The sequence below is a fragment of the Pithys albifrons genome, chromosome 3, assembly GCF_047495875.1.
Source record: "Pithys albifrons albifrons isolate INPA30051 chromosome 3, PitAlb_v1, whole genome shotgun sequence".
In the NCBI taxonomy this organism is placed as follows: Eukaryota; Metazoa; Chordata; class Aves; order Passeriformes; family Thamnophilidae; genus Pithys; species Pithys albifrons.
In genome coordinates, this window is record NC_092460.1 from 18,869,984 (window position 1) to 18,889,327 (window position 19,344).

At 40.6% G+C, this 19,344-nt stretch overlaps 1 protein-coding gene across 29 annotated transcripts in view; it reads left to right on the forward strand.

The window, feature by feature from the left end:
- SLMAP (sarcolemma associated protein) overlaps positions 1-19,344 on the forward strand; it is a 78,523-nt gene that overhangs the window by 24,971 nt on the left and 34,208 nt on the right. For 15 of the 29 annotated variants that reach the window (XM_071550800.1, XM_071550815.1, XM_071550807.1 and 12 more), the window contains 6 exons: positions 8,825-8,978; positions 15,071-15,143; positions 16,335-16,371; positions 16,802-16,864; positions 18,272-18,367; positions 18,657-18,728. In XM_071550800.1, coding sequence (XP_071406901.1) covers positions 8,825-8,978; positions 15,071-15,143; positions 16,335-16,371; positions 16,802-16,864; positions 18,272-18,367; positions 18,657-18,728 — 495 coding nt within the window. The remainder of the gene's footprint in view (positions 1-8,824; positions 8,979-15,070; positions 15,144-16,334; positions 16,372-16,801; positions 16,865-18,271; positions 18,368-18,656; positions 18,729-19,344) is intronic. The other 14 variants (XM_071550803.1, XM_071550808.1, XM_071550813.1 and 11 more) reach the window with 1 other exon arrangement.

Below are 19,344 nucleotides of genomic sequence, written 5' to 3' on the forward strand. Positions count from 1 at the left end.
GATAATTTTCATATAGGCTGAAAATTAAATATATTTTGTTTTCCTCAGGAAAATAGGGTATAGTTGGTACTGAGCTGAGGATTTTTTTTTTTTGTAGGAAACTTTTCTGCATTATCCATATTCAGAATGGAGTTGCATCTCCTTTTCTGAGGCTCTTAATGTTCTTAGTCTGTTTTGTGTTTCCTGTACAAAAGGAAGTTTTAGAGCCTGGCATATGTGAAGGGACAGACTTTCATTTAGCTCTGAAGAGAATATATTTCAAATTCTGAAACCATTCAGCATTTGTAACAGAAGGCTGATTTTCAGAAATTCTTGCGAACTGTGAGGACAAAAGTCAAGTAAAAGAGACATTCTAAAGAGTAGTAATTAGTAACTATGGTGACAGATGTCTCACTGTAGCAAGTCAGTCAGCTATATATAAACCAAATTACTTGTAAATTAGAACTCTTCCTCTACATCTCCTCTTCTTAAAAATAGCTTTTTGCATCAAAACTAGTGACATTGATGTATAGAGAGGGGCCTATTTTGTGTGGTGTTGTCACATTTTGTGGTAAAACATTTTATCTTGAGGTTTTTGGTGAGTATCTTGTCATTCTGCTCCTTTTGACAGCAAGTGTCTTTCTGGATTATTTGAATAATCTATGGATAAATCAGCACTCAAGAGCAACTTCTCCCTTTTTCAACTACTTCATTCCACACCTTGTGTTTCCTACAGAGATTTTTATTTAGAAGAGGAGTGAGTATTATGTATCATCCCTGAGATTGCCTCAGCTCACATCCTTTAGCATGAACCTTCTACATGGAAGTCCTTAATACAGAATGCTGAGGAAAGAGGCCTCACTGCATAACAGGGGGTGTGAGGACTTTTCCTTCTATGACTGTTTTACTGCATTTTGCCATTATGGAATGTGATTACTGGGAGGTGTTAACTTCACAACTGCCAAGTTAGGTTAGAAACTCTTTTTCTAGAAAATAGAGGTTATTTGAATGCCACCATCTGCAAGAGGAGGGTGAAGGCAATGGGTTAGGAAGGGCAACCATCCTTTGGGATGATGTTTCTGTTATGTTGGTTGTGCAGAGTTTTGGATGAGAGCACAATCGGAGGAGAAACGTGGTTTTCAGTATGAGCTATTACTTTAGTATTGGCATATGGTCATCTCACTTGAAGGGTTTTTTCCCCCATATAAATTATACCATCACCATGAGGTTACTGTATTTTTTCTGGATGTTTTTAGGTGTTTGAAGTGTTGATAGTTCCCTTTAGAGCTGAAGTAAATAAAAGCAGTCTGCAAGTGGGTTAGTGATGTTTGTAGAGTTCTGTTCTGACTGTGACATTGTTGGGGGATTCAGGAATTGTGATGCAGCTTGTTTACTGACATTCTCACAGAATCCCAGAACGGGTCAGGTTGGAAGGGACCACAGTGGGGCATCTGGTCCAATCTCCCTGCTCAAGCAGGATCATCCCAGAGCACTTTGGGCAGGATTGTATCCAGATGGTTCTGGAATATCTCTCTGGGCAATCTGGTTCAGTTCTCAGTCACTGCACAGGAAGGAAGTTCTTCCTCATGTTCAGGTGGAACTTCCTGGGCATCAGTTTCTGCCATCTCCTCTTGTCCTATTGCTTGGTACTCCTGAGCAGAGCCTGGTCTGACCCCTCTGACACCTCCCTTCAGACACTGTCGAGGTCCCCCTCAACTCTCCTCGAGGCTGAGCAGGCCCAGCTCCCCCAGCCTTTCCTTGTAACAGAGATGCTCCAGTCCCTTCATCATCTTTGTTCCCTCTGCCAGACCCACTCCAGGAGCTCCATCTCTCTCCTACTGAGGAGCCCAGAACTATATTTTATGAAAGAACATACATTTCATCAAAGCAAGGATTACACAGATCATTCTGTTTCTGACAGCTGTCTCCAGAGACAGAGAACTTCAATTTCAGGTTGTGAACTGTACTTTAAGTACTTACGTACTTTATATACTGATTCTGGCGTGGAACAGTTGACAGAAATCAGCTGTTTGACATTGTAAATATAGCCTTCTCTCTGCCATTCTCTTCTTGACTGATGTTGCTGCCGTGGGAGGTTTGAGTGCATGGCTTATGAAGTGGTTTCTAAAGAGTGCTCATTTTTAGCCCAGGTCATTGTTATGTACCAACCAAATTAGGCAAACTGAAAATAATAGGAATTCTGAAACCACACTGGGTTTTTCTGCTGTCCCACATGTTTGAGTTTTTTGTGAATGCTTTTAATATGCCATTATTTAAAATTCTGATAGGTGTATCTGTAGAACAGTTAAAATAAGCATTGCAAAGCCCTGTGTAAAAAAAAAAAGGTTCTGTGCTGGAGTGTTTGCAGGTACAACACACCTGGACATGTTTGCTTTGTTCTGTTGAGAAAGGTGATATTTTGCTGCCGAGGAAGACACTGGAACAACTCAAGGCTGTAGACAATGTGTATTTGGTGCACGTGCACAGTTGAAGCTGTTGCTTCCTCTCAGTGCTGAGCATTGCCCAGCTACATGAGGTGCTTCCTCCTCCTCCCCACAAATCCATCCATCTTCCCTTCCCTGTCATGGTCTCTTTGTCCTTTTCAGGCCGGGTCTGCTGACTCCACTCACACAGCAGCTCAGCTGAGTGACAGGGCCTGTAGTGAACTTCAGAGCACTTGAACAGCCAGGACAGGGCAAGCAGCAGAGGGATTAATATTTTACAGCACTTCAAATACATCTGGAAAGGCTGAACTGTGTTTATACCCTGACTTGGTTATGCTGACACAAAACTGCTTTTACTGCCACCGTTTATTTTGCTTGACAACAGGTATGAGCAACCAGCAGGGTTGTCCTGGCAGTACAGACAACAAAACTTTAAGGTGTAAACACACTTGGAACAACTTGGTCAGCAGAAGAGCATATTCCCTGCTGTCCTTTCCTTCCTGTCTCTTGGAGCCACTGGCAGATTTGAAAGGATAGCACTGAATTCCTGGGGTAGCTGAGGATTTTGACCTTTTTTCATCAGAGTAGTTGAATGTACAATAGGCTTACACTTGGAGTTGAAAACTTAGAGTGACGTTTTTTTGTCCAGTGCTATATCAAAGAAGGTTAATTTTTTTCTCTTTTTTCATTACTGCATAGGAAGAGTGCTTAGGTTAATTTTTTTTTTCAAAGATGTTACTGAAAACTCCTTGCAAGTTTTGCTTCACTGTGGAGAAATTCAATACTTATGGTCCCTGAATAGCCAACTTGCCACTCCTTCACTGTGTTCAGTCTGACTGGAAAATCCCTTTCTTCACAGCTGGTTGCTTTTAGTTTCATACCCTGCGCCTGCCTCTGGTAGCTTGAAGCATTTTAAAAAGGAGAGTTCATAAGAACTCAAAACTTAATGCACTGGTTTGTTTCTAAGTTGAAGGACCTGGAGTTCAGTAAGCGAGAGCTATTAGGTCTGTGTGCTTAAGAACTAGAAAACTAAATAGAAAAGCAATTTTGCTTGCTGCACCCCACCCTTGAATTATGCTTGCTTATGGAGACAAATACTTGTACTTCCTTGATAGGCGGGTGGAGTTATGCAAGTGAGAGGAAAGGAATTCGGGATCTGTCTAAGCAGACCAGAATGAGGAACTCAGTCGATTGGGTCTGGAGATAATTTGGCATTTGAATTTCTGTCTTACAGCCGAAGAACTGACCTGGAATTCAGTATGTTTTGCACGGTGTGCTCTGCTAGCAGAAGTGCTGCCCCCAAATGAGAAAGTACTCAGTGCTAACACTTTTGACACATCTTTTAACAGTATGGGAGAAAAGCTTTCTAACTGCAGTGTGACAAATGTTGACCATGTTAGTTTGACCCTGGTATGTGTTGTTTTAAAGTCTTTGACTTTGCACAGCTTGACTTGTGCACAATGTACTTCTCTTCCTAGCTGAGTTCTCAGTATTAAACGAGTAAATGAACACAGCTGTGCTACTGCTTAGTCAAATTCTGAGCCAAAGTATTACTCCAGGGCAAGTATTCTGATTTCTAGGTCTCTGTTTACTTGCTGCTTTTGAGTATTAGATTTAGTACTCAGGGGGTGCATTTAAAATGCCAGCATTAATTGTTCGATGATTATGTAGTGTGAGTAGGGGAAGGATCTGTCATCGTTAACTGCAGCATTTTACAGCAGAACTGCTCTGGCTGACAGCCTTGCTGCCCCTTGGTGACAGTAACCATGGCAGAAGTGAAGCTGCCATCTCTTTAGTGGCTACAGTTCAGAATTTGACAAATTAATTTAAGTCTTTCTGGTTCAAGCTAATGCCTCAAAGCTTCAAAGGTAAAACGGCACCCTGGGGGCACATGGGGGGTTGTGTGTACCACTTGCACACAGGAAATCAGAGATGAGGAAAAGAATGGTAAACTAGGATGTTCTGAAATGGGGATTCTCTTTCTACATTAGTTGTCTAGGCAGTGAAAATATATTTAATAGATAAAATACATTAACGTTTGACTTTCTGTAAAAGGCAATAGCCTACATATGGTACTTACTAATTTATCAATTCAGCTATGGAATAAGACTGAAATAGGTTTAATTATATGCTATGGTCTATGTTTGCATTTTTTGATGTAGAAGTGGTTCTTCACATACTGAATCTCACATCGCTGTAGACAAACCGTCTCAGTTCTCCTGTAATTCTCCTCACTGCCATTCTCAGCATACTTGTCCTGAGCTGCAGTTTCCAGCTGGGTTAGATGGAGTACAATAATGTGCCATTAAAATGGCAACGGATGGCTGTACACAGTGATAGCAAATGTTAGAAGTATTAAAAAGCTGATCAGTTTTTTGTTCCTGTGATTGTTCTGTATTTAAATCCAGCTAATGAAATAACTGGAAAAGTGTGCTGCTTTCTTTGCAAGACTTTCTGTGCATCTCTGAGCCTTATTTTGTCTTCTCAGATCCTTCAGAAGTGTCTCATCCTGTATCAGATCTGCATATGGCTTGGGAAACAAAACACCTCATGACTTGCTCACTTGTCAGGCTAAGTAAAGGAGTTCTCTTCAGCCTTCCTCTTGAAGGTGTTACCGTAGTAATCACTGAGCAGAATCAGCTTCGTTGTTGTTATTTGGTTTTGTTTCTTTGAGGAAAACAGTTTGCTTACCTTTCATAAGGTTAAAATCTATTCTGGAGCATGGCAATTTGCAGCTTCCTCATATCAGTTAGAATTAATACTTTTATGTGCTTAACTTTAATGTGTTATAGTCTGGGACCCCCGGGGAGGAATTTTTATTTCACTAATCAGATAATACTAGGAATTTGTTACAGGGAAAAATCATAGTGGTATCAACTTCATGAAAGTAATGCATGGACTGTAATTAGCAGGTTGTTGATTCTTTTCTGAGTCACTGGCCTGAAAAGCAAAGGAACTTAAATGGGATGTGATTTTTATACACCACAGGTTAGAGCAGAGGAGGTACTTTTGGTTTAGTTTGCAAAACTGAATAGTACATTGAAATATTATAAATATTAAATATGTAAAATAAATACATAATTCCCTACAAAGGAGGGGGAAAAGTCTGTAGCTTTCTAAAAGTTCCTCTTTCTAAAGAAGGTGGACTGTACTGGACAAGTTTGAGTGTACTGATGAACTGTAAGTTTTACTTTAGAATAAAGTTTTCAGAAATTTTGTAGAAGCAGTATGGTGGGGTGTTTGCACTTAATTGAGCTTATTAATGGTGTATAAGTGAGAGGGGATGTAAACAATAATATTAAAGAAGAAATGTGGGCTAGAATTACTTTTGCTGTCCGAGGTGTTATGATAAGGGCGGTAAGTTTCTGAATACTTTGTTACCTTGTAATTTTAAGAAAGAGGGGAAACCACCACTCAAATAATACATAGTTATTGTCTGAATTAAGGATGTGATAGCCCTTTAACACTCCTCAAAAGCTGAGTTGTTTTGATTGTGTGTGAGCTGCCATCAATGCTCTGCATTGGACTCGTTGTAAAAACGAGGAACAAAAAGGCTGGGACTTTCCTCTGAAGAGAGGTGTGAATTATAAAAGCAAGTATAATTAGGCCAGTGTTTGCTGCCCTTTTTGGCGGCAGTACCGGCCGAAGCCGCTCCTCGTGTGACTCGCGTCAGCTTCGAAACTGGTTTGCGGTGACTAAACAAGCGCCCGAGCCGGGCCAAGTGAGGAGGTGGTGGTGGAGCAGCTCGGAGCGAGCGCTGGGAGTGGAAGGATTTATCCCTGCTCGTTGAGCTGGCACTGCTGCCCGAGCCGGGGCTGTGCGGGGAAGCAGGAAGGACAAATGGTGCTGGTTTCACAGAAGGCGCTGTGAGACACAGCTGCTCGTTTGGAAACTGGAGAGCTCGCCGAGGATGCTGCCCAGTTAATAGTACATCGGATACCAGCGCAATGCCACAAGTGCTGGATAGGGTAGAGACATGTTTGGCTTAGGGCTTGCGTTAGGTTTTGTTTCCTAAAGTTAACTGTAGTAGTTACACAAAAGTGATGGAGGGATTGACCTTTGAGAAAGATCATGTGAACTGGTGAAAACCAGTATGGAAGTAACATCTAACTGGGCTGCGTGGAAGGGACCAGCTCGGTGGGTTGCTGAGCAGTGGCTCCATTAAAGAACTGCATCCTTTGTGCCAGGGCTTGAAGTCAGTGCGTTTCCCCTTCCTTAGAGATCAGCTATTGACATGTGGCTGGTATTACTTATTTCTTTACCAGATGCAGGAAGAGGAGTGTTTACAAACAGAATGAAAAGACTTGAAGTTTATTACTTTCCTGAAATGTACATAAAGGAGTTCAGTAATATGCACTTAACAGACATCAGTTACATCATATGGCATTTAATTGGTATTTTCCGTGGCCATTTGTTTACAAATTTCTTTTAGCAGTTTGAATTTTGTGTCTGCTCATGTTTGGTAAGTTTTGTGTGGCTGGTGCTCTGTTGCACTTCCTTTCCTGTGGTCACTCTCCTGTATTTCCTTGTGCTCTCTCGCCTGTGCCCTGTTTGCAGATTCTGCAAAGTGTGTTTGCAAGGGACAGCGTTTAATCAGAAAGAAAGTTGAGAGAGATAAAAGGCAGTTATTATGCATAGGGAAGAAAAGGGTGGGGAAAAGCAAATAAGCTCAAGTGTATTTGTTTCTCCTTGCCTGTGACTCACTTTTTCATAACAGAAGAATTTTCAAATGAAGCAGAAGGCTAATTGAAAACAAACAGGAAGCAAAAAGTGATTATCTCTGCACTGAATCATGAGAGGGTTCAGTACTTTATTAAATTAATGAGCTAATTAATTTGATTGGCTTTTAAATGTATAACTGTTAGAATAGCTATATTATATACTATTATATTAATAGATAGTATTTCATAGTATGGAGAGTATTATTTAGAGTAGGGTGGGTCTGATTATTAATGCTGTGAATGCTGTCATATTTTTTGATCTATCCATAATTTGTGTTTACTTTCATCATTATCAACCTCTGACTGATTATTATTTTCTCTTCCTTCAATTTAAGATCTAAGGCATATCTGTTGGGGAAAAAAGAGGTCTTTCATACTGCTTTTCATTTTGTCATTTCATACACTGCCTGAGCTTTCCTCTGCTGGCATTCCCTTTGATTACTGCACTGACACAATGCAGTTCCAGCTCCCCTGTTAGGGCACTGCTTTACACTGCTTGGGATAACATGTAAGGTGTGTGTCGTACTTGATGTCATTTTGCAGTATAAGCTCTGAAGAGCTCTATGCTGGTCTCTCCTTTCTAAACTCGCCTTTTCCCTCAACACTATTATTTTGAGCTATGTGTCATTTTTTTGAGGAGTGTGACAGCAGAGGGAAATAAAATCAAGGCAAATTGTTCGTGGAATAAAAAAAAGGGTCAATTGCTTCTGTAAGCAGAACATGGGAACCCATTCATTTCTCTGAAGGCAGTACCTTCCCCCCCAACCTTATGCCTGCTCCAGGACTTGATGAGATTCTTTGAATGCTGGAAGCTGGGCATTCCAGGGATTTATCCCATCCCACAAGGTTCCTGTAGTAACTATTGCCATCTTGAACTATTGTAATGACTCATTTCAGGAGTTACACCTGGCTGGGTAGTAACATCCTCGTCCCCTTTCATGCTGTCTGCTGATCAGGCCTCAGCCAGTGACTCCAGTTTCCTGCCAGGTGACTCATTTGTGGCCTGTTCTCAGATGCAGCAGTTTTGACTGGGAGTCTGGTGTCATAAGCAGTTTCAGATTCAATAAGTTGCTATTAACATTTAATTAACTCTACAAATGGATATTTACAAAGGCACTTGATGCAGCAGTCTTGAGATTAATTTAGTGGCACTGAACTAGTATTGGCTGAGAGGTGAAAGCAGCCTGTTGTTTTTCCTGAGTTTCGCCATGGTTGTTATATTACAATTCCTGAATTCTGTGTTACTCTAAAGCTTTTCCTTGTGTCCCCAGTGCTTCTCTTCCCTACGCCATGTTTGTCAGGGAACACTGTTACCTTAAACGTGTGAGCAGTTAGAATTTTTGTGTGTTGACCAACATAAATATAAATTGCATATATGTGGCAAAAGATGTTGCCAATGATGACTGATCCCTTTCTGTGCAGGTGGTAGTTCAAGTATAATTTGTAGCAGTTATTTGCACAGCGTATGTACTAGAATTCAATCATATGTTAAACAGCTGAAATCCAAATCCAAATACTTCTTGATAATGGGAACATGTTGGACTCTGAGGAGCGTGTTTTGAGTTTGATACATTTGTTCTCTTCTATACTGGGAGGTCAGGTTATATTTACAGCAAATAAAATTTTATTTGAGCTTATTTTTCCCAGATATTTTACTGTTCTTTTTGTTTGTTTTTACAGTTCTATCTTCAAGACACTAAAAGTAGTAATGGTACCTTTATTAATAGTCAGAGACTGAGTAGAGGATCTGAGGAAAGCCCACCATGTGAAATCATGTCGGGTGACATCATCCAGTTTGGTGTGGATGTGACGGAGAACACGCGGAAAGGTAAGGGTATGGATCACTTTTTGTTTTTTTCAAGTGTGTTTATTTAGAACATCTTATTGCAATCCAGTGTTTAAAAATAAATAGTATTCCCATTGTAGGAAAACAGTTTTGTTCAGGGGTCCTGTGGCTGTGCAGTAAACGGGATCATGAAACTGCTTTGCTGAAAACACACCTCTGTTTCTGCCCCCATAGTCCCAGCTAGATTTTAACTGGGTTGTTTCCATTGCCCACCTTCTTATCTGGCTCTATGGGTGCTGGTGGGTGCAGTGGAAATGCAGGTCTGGAGAAAAGGAGGCTCAAGTGGGACCACGTGTCCAGCTATTGCCTCACTTAAATTAACCTACAGCAATTATAAAAGTGCAGCATAGGCGTGTGTGTGTGTAGTGCTGTGTTGGGGTTTTTGTGCTTGCGGTTCTTATTACTATTTTATATTTGTAATTACCTTTCAAGCATATGAACCCTAAAGTTTCAGTTAATAGTGTGGCAGGAGTATGAAACTGCATTTCTTGGTCAAGAAGTCAGTGTAGGTTTAAAACCGGTTAATTTAATTCTTGTCAAGATACCCAGAGTTTCTTTCTGTGACTGCTGCTGATTCTGATTTCTTCAGGTGCTTTAAAATGAGTACAGAAACAAGTTGCTAGTTGAAAAAGTGAGGTGATGGGATTTTTGTTTGGTTTATTTTTCTCTCTGTTCTCTTCCCAGTATGCACACTCAGGAGATCTTGTATTCTGGCAGTACCTGTGTATCTGTGTTAATTAAAATGCAGCCTCAGTGTCTTTTTTTTTGAATTTACATAGTGTTTCAGAAACAATTTCTCTTTCTAGAGACTGGTCTGTATGGAGAATATAAACTGTAATCAGTATTGTCAAGACTTTTTAAACTTACCCAGCAAGTCTGTTACTTTCTGTAAGCACTGAACTTCTGACCACCTTCTGTAGAATCCTAATGCACTAACACACAGATTTGGCAATAAAGTGGCAGAACTGCCATCACTCCTCTTGCACTTTATTACTTTTTCTGAACAAGACCTTCATAGAGTTTATCCTTAAAGAAAACTGTATTAGGAAAGAATGAAAAAATAATGTGAAATTGGAATGCTAATGGTAAGGTTCTTTGTAACAAACAAGTAAACAAAACTCCTAAACAAACAAACCTCTCTCAAACCAACCCCTCCAAAGCCCAACAAGTCAATCTATAGTACAACAGTAGAATTTCTTTAAAGGGCATTAAGTGAACAAAACAAGAAGACAGCTCCTGCTCCGTCTATTACTCATGATTTCTGTCTTTAGCTCAGCAGGTTATAGTTCTCAGCTCCAAAGTATCAGAGGGAGGTTAATGAAGGTTGAAGAAAACATTATTAAGCAATGGTTGTGGTGAAATGTTTTATCATGGAGAGCTTCTGGAGCTGTAGCACTTTTGAATGATTCATTGTAGTGAAGGTCTCATCACATCGTTTCACTTTTCTCAAAAGTAATGTTGCAAAGATTCAGCTCCAGGATTTCTAGTTGAAATTGTCTGGGAGTTACTTAAAATGTTTCCATGTAAAGTGATGGCAAATATTTATGAATACCAGCGGTATACATGGAAGAAATCAAGGGAATCCTTTGCATCTAATGAACCTGGAACTGTTAATTTGATGAAATGCTGCCCTCGCTCAGAGAAGCTAAATTTGTTCAAGTGTGTTTAGGCTAAACCAGTTTTTATGATAAGATTTAGTTGGAAGAACAATTAGACTTCACTTGCTTTTATCAGCAGTTATTTACAGTTAGTTTATGGGACAGTTTCTGGAAAGTTCATGGTTAGCAAATCCTTGCCATGAGTTTTTGCCACTAGTAGTTATTTGCAGTGGTTTTATGTTAGTTTTACAAATCACAATCCCAGTGACCTGACACTGAAAGGATCAGTTGGACTGTGCAGCCTTCCTTGGCCTTTTCTCTAGCCTTGAACACAGGAATGTGCTCACCTTACTCAGGAATGGGTTGAGCTCACTAATGAGGAAGAGAAGAGCACAGTGGCCCTGTGCTCACCCAAGCACTGAAGGAAGATCCTATTGTCCTGCCAAGGCACAAACCAGCTGTCTCACAGTCTGGGTGCTTACCCAGGAATGCACCTGGAGTGCATATAGACAGTTTGTTTCACCAGTTCATTTCAGGAGCCTTAGATGTTACTGTTAATCTAATCTAGTCATGAAGCAGACACAAAAGTAGTTTTTTAATTAGCGATTCCCTTTAAAGCACTTTGCATTTTATTTATGTAGTGCCTTACTTGCACAAGACATTTCAGCATTCTGCTGTGTGTAATTATGAGGTAATGACAGGACAGAGTGTACTTGCCTATGTCTATTGATAGAATACATTTATTTTATTGTTCAGGCTCTGTCTTAGTAAACAATTTCTTGCAAATCTGATCTGGATTTGGTTCATTAAAACACTGGCATGTTCAGTATGTGGTTTTTCAGGTTATAAGGTATGACCACCAATTCCTCAGCTTTCTGCTGTTGAGCCAAAGTCAATAGCAGGCCCTGGAGAAGAGTTTCCATGCCTCCTGCTTCCTTATTTGTCCACTTGCTGTATTCCTGACAAGTCTGGCCGTTTCCCTCTCCTTAATACAGCACTTACCTAATAACATCTTGCTGTGCTTTTCTCTCTGTTAATGTGGTTTATTTTATTTTAGCACTGCCTAATTTTCCAGTCGGCACCAGAGCATTCCAAGAGTTAACTGGTGGTATTTCCCTGCATGGAAAGGAGGAGCAGCCTTGCAAAGCAGGGTCAAATAATACCAGATGATTTAGTTCACATACAGCTTATGCACTTTTTTTCTAGTCAGGTTTGGACTCTTTCATACATCTCCTTTTCCATGGGGTGTTTGAGGGAGCCTGTGCAGTGGAGGAGCCCAGTGTGTTCTGTGGGGTGGTGCACAGACCACCGAGAGGTGAGAGAGGCTCTTCAGGGCTGGAGAGTGGCTACCAAGGCTGCTGTTACCACACTAGTGAGGAAAGAGGAAAATGAGAGCACCACTTGCTCTTTGTTTCTGTGGGAAGCAAAAACTGAGACAAATAGAAATGTTTTCTGTGTTCCCATTGTGCTCTCTGTGCAGCATGACCCGTTGGGGCTCAGCGCAGTTCTTGGGAGGGTTTGGAGTGGTGAGGGGAAGTGTGGGAGTCCGCAACTCGTGATGGAGTGTGGCACTGCAGATTGAGCAGGAGGAGGTTTGAGTCCGTGATGGAAGCTGTGGATGTGGAGCAGGTGTTTCATTCCATGGTGGGAGCTGTGAATGTGAGCCAGGGTGTCACTTGCATGGGAGTTGTAGAGGAGGAGCAGGGGTTCAGTCCATTATGAGAGCTGTGAGTATGGAGCAGGGTTGTTCCTGCTCTGGAAGGGACATGGGGAGGCAGGAGTGGGGTGTCACTCCAAGGTGGGAGCTGTGGGTGAGGAGTAGAGTGTCACTACATGCTAGAGCTGTGGATGGGTTGTGGGTGTCAGTCCCTGATGGAGCTGTGGATGGGCAGTAGATGAGCAGTGGGTGTCACTCCAAGGTGGGAGCTGTGGATGGGCACTGGGATGTCACTCCATGGGGAATCCGTGGATGAGCAGTGGGTGTCACTCCAAGGTGGGATATGTGGATGGGCACTGGGATGTCACTCCATGGGGAATCCGTGGATGAGCAGTGGGTGTCACTCCAAGGTGGGATCCGTGGATGGGCACTGCGATGTCACTCCATGGGGAATCCGTGGATGGGCACTGGGATGTCACTCCAAGGTGGGATCCGTGGATGGGCACTGCGATGTCACTCCATGGGGAATCCCCGGATGGGCACTGCGATGTCACTCCATGGGGGATGCCCGGATGGGCACTGGGATGTCACTCCATGGGGGATCCTTGGATGGGCACGGGGATGTCACTCCATGGGGGATCCCCGGATGGGCACGGGGATGTCACTCCATGGGGGATCCCCGGATGGGCAAGGGGATGTCACTTCATGGGGGATCCTTGGATGGGCACGGGGATGTCACCCCGCCCTGGAAGGCGCGGGAGGCGCCGCCGTTCCCGCGTGTCCGGCGCTGTGGCGCCCCCTGGCGGCCCCGGTGGCGGCGGGATCGGCCCCGCGGAGCGTGCGAGGTGAGCGGGATCGGGATCGGGGATGTGTCAGTCCCGTGGGGAAACCAGGGCTCGCCTTGTTGCCTTGCTTTTGCATAGACCTGATTTTAGGCAGTCGCTGCTGTCCTGCGCGGGCAGCGCTGTGTCCATGTTTTCTGTGTCGCTTTCCGTTTCCCTTCGGCATTCTCATTATCTTTGCAATTACAATTAACTGATGGCTAAAGGGGTTTGGGTGGTTGTTTTTTTCTTACTATTTTTATTTTATAGACTTATCAAAATGCTTGGTACCTTTTCCTCCAGTCACTGCCTTTCTAAATGCCCTTTATATCTTAATATATTACAAAAATAAAGCTCCTGCAGCTTTTAGGAGATTTTTCTTTCAATATGGGTATTGACAGAAAAATTTCAGAATTATGTAATCTCAGAACAGACCTACCTGATGTGACCCAAAGGCAAACCTGTCTGTTGATATTTAATTTCAGATACTCTTAACGTTTTCTTATTGAAATTACTAATTTCCTCTTAAAGGAAAGATTCTTCATTATTATGGGAGCTGTGTGACTATTACAGGCTGCAGCTAATATTGCTAATGTAATTTTTAAATGTTTTTACAAGAATGTATTTGTTCCATTATAAATAAAGACCCCAGACCTTGCAGTTTAATATGTTCTGGTTTGGCATGTAAATGTAATACTTTACCAGGTGAGCTTGAAAACACAAGGTGCTGTAGCCAGGGGGATGTGTCTCCAAAGCATTAGCTTTTAGCTATAGATAAAGGTTTAAAACAACTCAGCTTAGTTGGATCATTTCTCCTGTATTTTTAGATTCTATTGAGGTAGCTTCCTCAAAGACTTGTCTCATTTCCCTGGAGTTTTACCAATGTCCTAAAATGCCCATTGCCCTTTTTTTCCGAGCCAGATTAACTGTTTTGGTGATATTAATAACTGTGAAAGTAGAGCAGCTATTTGTCTCTGTGTGTTGAGGGGTGCTTGAGGTGTAGTGGTACATGGTAGGTGACCAAATACTCATTTGTAGCTGGCTTGTGGTAGTATTTTGGGGACAAATGTATCTATTTTTGCATGGATCTGGAAATAATTTTTACTTCCCAATTCATAGAACCATACAAGGAAAAAAAGCCTAACCAAAACTCAGATATAATTTGGCTGTTTGCAAAGACACTGAAAGTGGTAACATTTTTGGGAAACATTGTGAAGAAAGCTTGATGTAAGAATAAGATATTGCATTTCCTCCTCTTATTCCTTAGGATTTTTCTAGAGTTCAAAGAATCTTGTATTTAGTGCTTGAAAAGCAAGCTTTCCTCTTGTGAAATGAGAGGCCACTTGTCTAGGGTCGTACATTTGATGTGCACTACAAGCATCCCAAAATAGAGATGCTTTGTCTTAAATGATGCTGCCCATGGTGTTGGAGAGGATGTACTCCAGTGGCTTCTACAGCTTTCTCTGCATTCCCTTTTGGATCCTTGTTTGTAAATAACAATCACTTGGCAAGCTCCAGATGCTGGAATGAGCGTCAGTGACACAAAATTGGGTGTGTTGCCTTTTGTCCCTGGATATGCTTGTAGGAATCTTGTCAAAAAGGCAGCTCATTATTCTGTTCATACCTGTGTTCCCTTACCCAGCGCAGGTAAGATGCATTCCTCCTTCCTCGTTTTAGGATCAAAACATGCCATTACCTTTTTAAATGATTGTATTAAAGACAAACTTCAGGTATTGCTGCACGTGGAAGAATTGGAACAGGAACTGCTGCACAGCCAGGACTAAGTACCCAGCAGAGCCCCTTCAAGTTTGCAGTGATGAAGGTTCCTGTCTCCAGAGGAGATTCGGGAAGGCAGACCCGGGCACTGGTGCTTGAAGGTGTTCAAGCCTCCTCTTCTTTGCCTGTCTCTGGGTTTCTTAAGACAGTTTGATTGGTTACTATAACCATTGAATTTACAATTAAGTAGTAATGGATTGTGATGACTTAGTATTTGTTTCTTTTCAGTTACCCATGGATGTATAGTCTCCACAATCAAACTGTTCCTTCCAGATGGAATGGAAGCTCGATTGCGATCAGAGTAAGAATAAATATTCACGTACAGCAAAATTCAACTACTGCATAATGAGGATTTGAATGATTTTATGTTTAAAATTGGTGTAGGAACAGTTTATTTTCCTGTGATTGTGCAAAGAAAGTGCAGAGACCATTTTTTTTGCAGACATTGTGAAAAAAGTGTCTCATATGCTTGTTGCTTTTAGAAATGGAAACAACTATGAAGAATAAAACAGTTTTCTAAAAGAAGAAACAATTTCTTATCAAGTTGGAGTTTTCTGACTGTGGTTTAGTCTACTGAAATGGGCATTAGAAGTAGAAAAATATAGGGGGAAAGAAAGCAAATGAGCAGGTTCTTCTGCCTTCTTTCTTTATTTAGAATTATTATTTTGCTCCTTTAAGCGCACATAGACTCTACTAAAGTGAAGTTAATGGAAACTCAGATGAATGTTTGACAGAGTTCTCTGCACATGTGTGCACATTTCAGAGAAATTATCAAAGAGGAGCAGAAACTAAAACCTTAAACTTTTTGTTTGCACCGAGTGCCAATTACATACAACATAATTTTAGTCATCTTTCATTATTGACATTGTATGGTTTTTATTGCTTATTTACATATCCTTTCATTTTAAGTATCCAGAAATACTTGCATGAAGCTTTAGGATGTCTTTTCTTCTGGGAAGATAAATAAAAATAAATTGTTATGGGAAATTTTCCATGTCATGTCTTGTCTTAATAATAAGTAATGGAAGAAATGTATAGTGTTAAATTTTCAGTTCTTATGAACATATGCAAATATAAAATTAGTGAAAATGTACAAAATTCTGTTAAGTCACCAAATATTATTTTACTCAGTTTGTTGAATTTGTGAGCAAGAGTAGTTTATCCATACCTTTTAATATTTCTTGTTTTGTATAAATTGGTTTAAATCTTCATGAACTAATTGTTAAAGTATCATTTTATGTAAGTACTGAAATAAAAGTTGGTAAAGAGAGCTTTTAGAATAGCTCCTGTGTTGTTCTGTGACTTTGAAAAAAGTCTCACCGCTTCATATTAATTGGCTTTGCGTGCTTGTATTTTAACTCTCAACTTTATCTGAAGAATAAACTTAAAATACAAAGCATCTTGATTAAATGCACAGGACTAGGGATCTTCTGGATTTTTGAACTGCTATTCTGCACTTTATGTTGACCTTTTCTAATTTATTCTTTTGTAGTGTTATCCATGCTCCATTGCCAAGTCCTGTTGACAAGGTAATTCAAGAATTTACTGGTTTATTCCATATTCAGCCACATACTGTTTTCAGGTCAACAGTAAATGTGAGATTGGAATATGTGTGTGATGGCATTGAACTGGAAGCCCACAATTTGTGTTTGTCCTTGGGCTGAATGGCTTCACCTCTGTGCCCCTTGTTTCTTTTTTGTCAGTGTAATCCCAGTTGTAATAATAGCCTTAAACTCAGTGGTGTGTTGGTGGCTCAAGAACTTGTGAAGACACAAACACAGTGGGGCCTCAGCCCAGAGTTGGGAAGGTCTATGATAAAACAAAGCATAAATAGTAAGAGAACAATAAATGAATGAAAACGCTACTACTACCTCCATGGCTAGATTTAAATGCATTTTTTTTCATTATTTGAGTGTAAGAAATCCAAACCCATTCTGATTCTCACTTATCTTTTTTCAGGTTGCTGCTAACACTCCCAGTATGTATTCTCAGGAATTGTTTCAGCTTTCACAGTATCTACAAGTAGGTTTTCTTTTAAAGGCATTTAGTTTAATTTTTGTTCAGGACACAAACCTTATGCTTTGTCTTGTGTTTTGTAAACAAGAACACCATGAGCATTTAACTGCCTTTTCTGTAGTGAAACAATGTAAAAGATGTAATTGCACATGGTGTAGTTGTGTGTAAACTGTCAGGGTTTTACATGAGCAGTATAAATTATGTCTTTTGTAAAGGAAACGTGAATGCTTCTTATATAGAAACTCCCTGAATGCTGTGCACCTGCTTTTCCTGGCCTTTCTCCTCTCCTTACAATCCCCAATTTTTCTTTGCTCACAATATTTTTGTTGTCATCCAGTGCTGTGGGTGTGCTGTGTACATGTAGAAAATTTGTGGTAGAACAAAAGGAAGGCAACACAAGAGGTCACTTCATGTATCAAGAACTAGTTTGTTTCTGGGAGTGTAAATTCTTAGTGTGAATATTTCTGACCCTGTTATCTATTGGAAACTATAAAGGAGCAGACAGTGCTGGCAGCTCTTCTGCTGCCAGGTTGGCACCACCAGCCTTTCTGTGCCTGCTTCTGTGTCAGTTTTAGTAGGTGTGTTTTTTCCCCACAAAAGATGTCATGTCACTAAAGGGCCAGACAACAATTCAAGTGTGTGCTAATAGATAACGAGTGCACTCTTTAGAAAGGATCACGAGATCAACTCTCTGCAACAGATATGAAAACACTTTTACTGGTAAATATTATCTAGGTTTAGTTTATATGTAGTTCTAGTGATTTAGTTTGCCTGGTTTTGTTTGTTAATGGCAACTTCTATTTGTTCACATAAACGCTGAGGCTTTTGCAATAGACACTATATATATATTGCTGACATAGCAGGAAGCAGCTCAGGCAGATGCTCTTTCTTGGGAAGCCAAATACATACTCACTCCTCAATCTGTTCACTTTCCATATCCTGAAATTGTTAACGAAGATGCTCTTCTCTCATACTGTCATAAACCCAAAATAAAACAAAAATAGTAGTTCTTGCTTGGCATTTTTCTTTTGTGACCTGATTTGAGGATGAACAGCTCATTGCATGGGAACTGCCAAGCTGCCTTTTGGTGTCTTCAGTTTTGTAACTCAAATTATTGACAGAAGACAAAATGTTTTCAAGTCTTGGAAAGAAGAACGATGTGTCCTCAGCATGTGCAACAAATGCATGAAAAATGAAGGTTTTCAGGAACCTGAAGTTACAGGACAGCACTTCCTAATTAAACAACTAATTGTGTTGATCGATAAAATGGAATGGGCTTATGGTTTTGAATATGTGACAGTACTTGCCACTCACATTTCCCTTTTTTTTCCTTGTATTTTGTGATCTCTTCTGTTGCTTCTGATTTTCTGAGTTGTTCTAGCTGAGCTGACTGGTGCCCTGCTCTCTTCCCAGGAAGCCTTACATCGGGAACAAATGTTGGAGCAGAAGCTGGCAACCCTTCAGCGGTTACTCGCTGTCACACAAGAGGCTTCAGATACCAGTTGGCAGGTACCTGCAGGATCCTTTTCCTTGTGGGCTGGACTGTGCAGGGGCATATGAATTTTAGCTACTAATTTGCAAACAATGGGGGAAAAAAGCAGCAGAAGTAATAAAAACTTTATGGTGGTTCTTTAAAACTGTACAAAAGATATTGTTTGATAAATTCAGTGATTATGTGCCAGTTTGAAATAGCTATTAGTAGTAAATACTCCAACAGAATTCAGATCTTTAAAGCAGAACTCTGCTGGCACTACATAAAGCACATTTTAATACCAAGGTAATGCTTCTTTTCTGCTAGGCTTTAATAGATGAAGACAGGCTGCTATCAAGACTAGAGGTTATGGGAAATCAATTACAGGCTTGCTCAAAGGTAAGTAGTTCACCTAAAGCTGAGCTTTAGAAATGCTGAAAGATACTTCCTTTGGAGAGTTTTGAAATAGATGATTGTAGGAAAGCAGTTGGAACATCAACTTTCTAAAATGAACCTGTGCAATTTTGATAGTCTGAGTAGCATGGAAATGGTAGATCTGTTCTGTATTTCATGGAATCTGGTGAGTGGCTTTTGTTTTCATCATCCATGTGCTGTCTGATACTCAGAGCAATGAGTATGCACTGCCTTGATTGTTGTTTAGGCCACCTCCGCCTGCCTTGAATTTGAATTTTTATTTTGTTTTTATTTCCTCCCAGCTTACCTGCATCATAAGAAATTTTTTCTGCAGGTCTTCTTAAAGGGCTTTCATATGGGACTGTGAAGGTTCCTGGTTTGTGAAATTGTATTTTTTTGAGGTTTGACGTTGTCAGTGAAAGCCCCATAATTCTCCTGCAGTCAAAGCTGACCATTGAACATGTGCTACTGTCCATACACTTAAAAACCCCAAACTGATTTACACCCAGTTATGTCAAACATCTTTGATCACTGATTTGCAGGTAACATTTTCTCATCTATCAAAAATTACTAAATATTTTCAGGACACCTTGCTTTACTG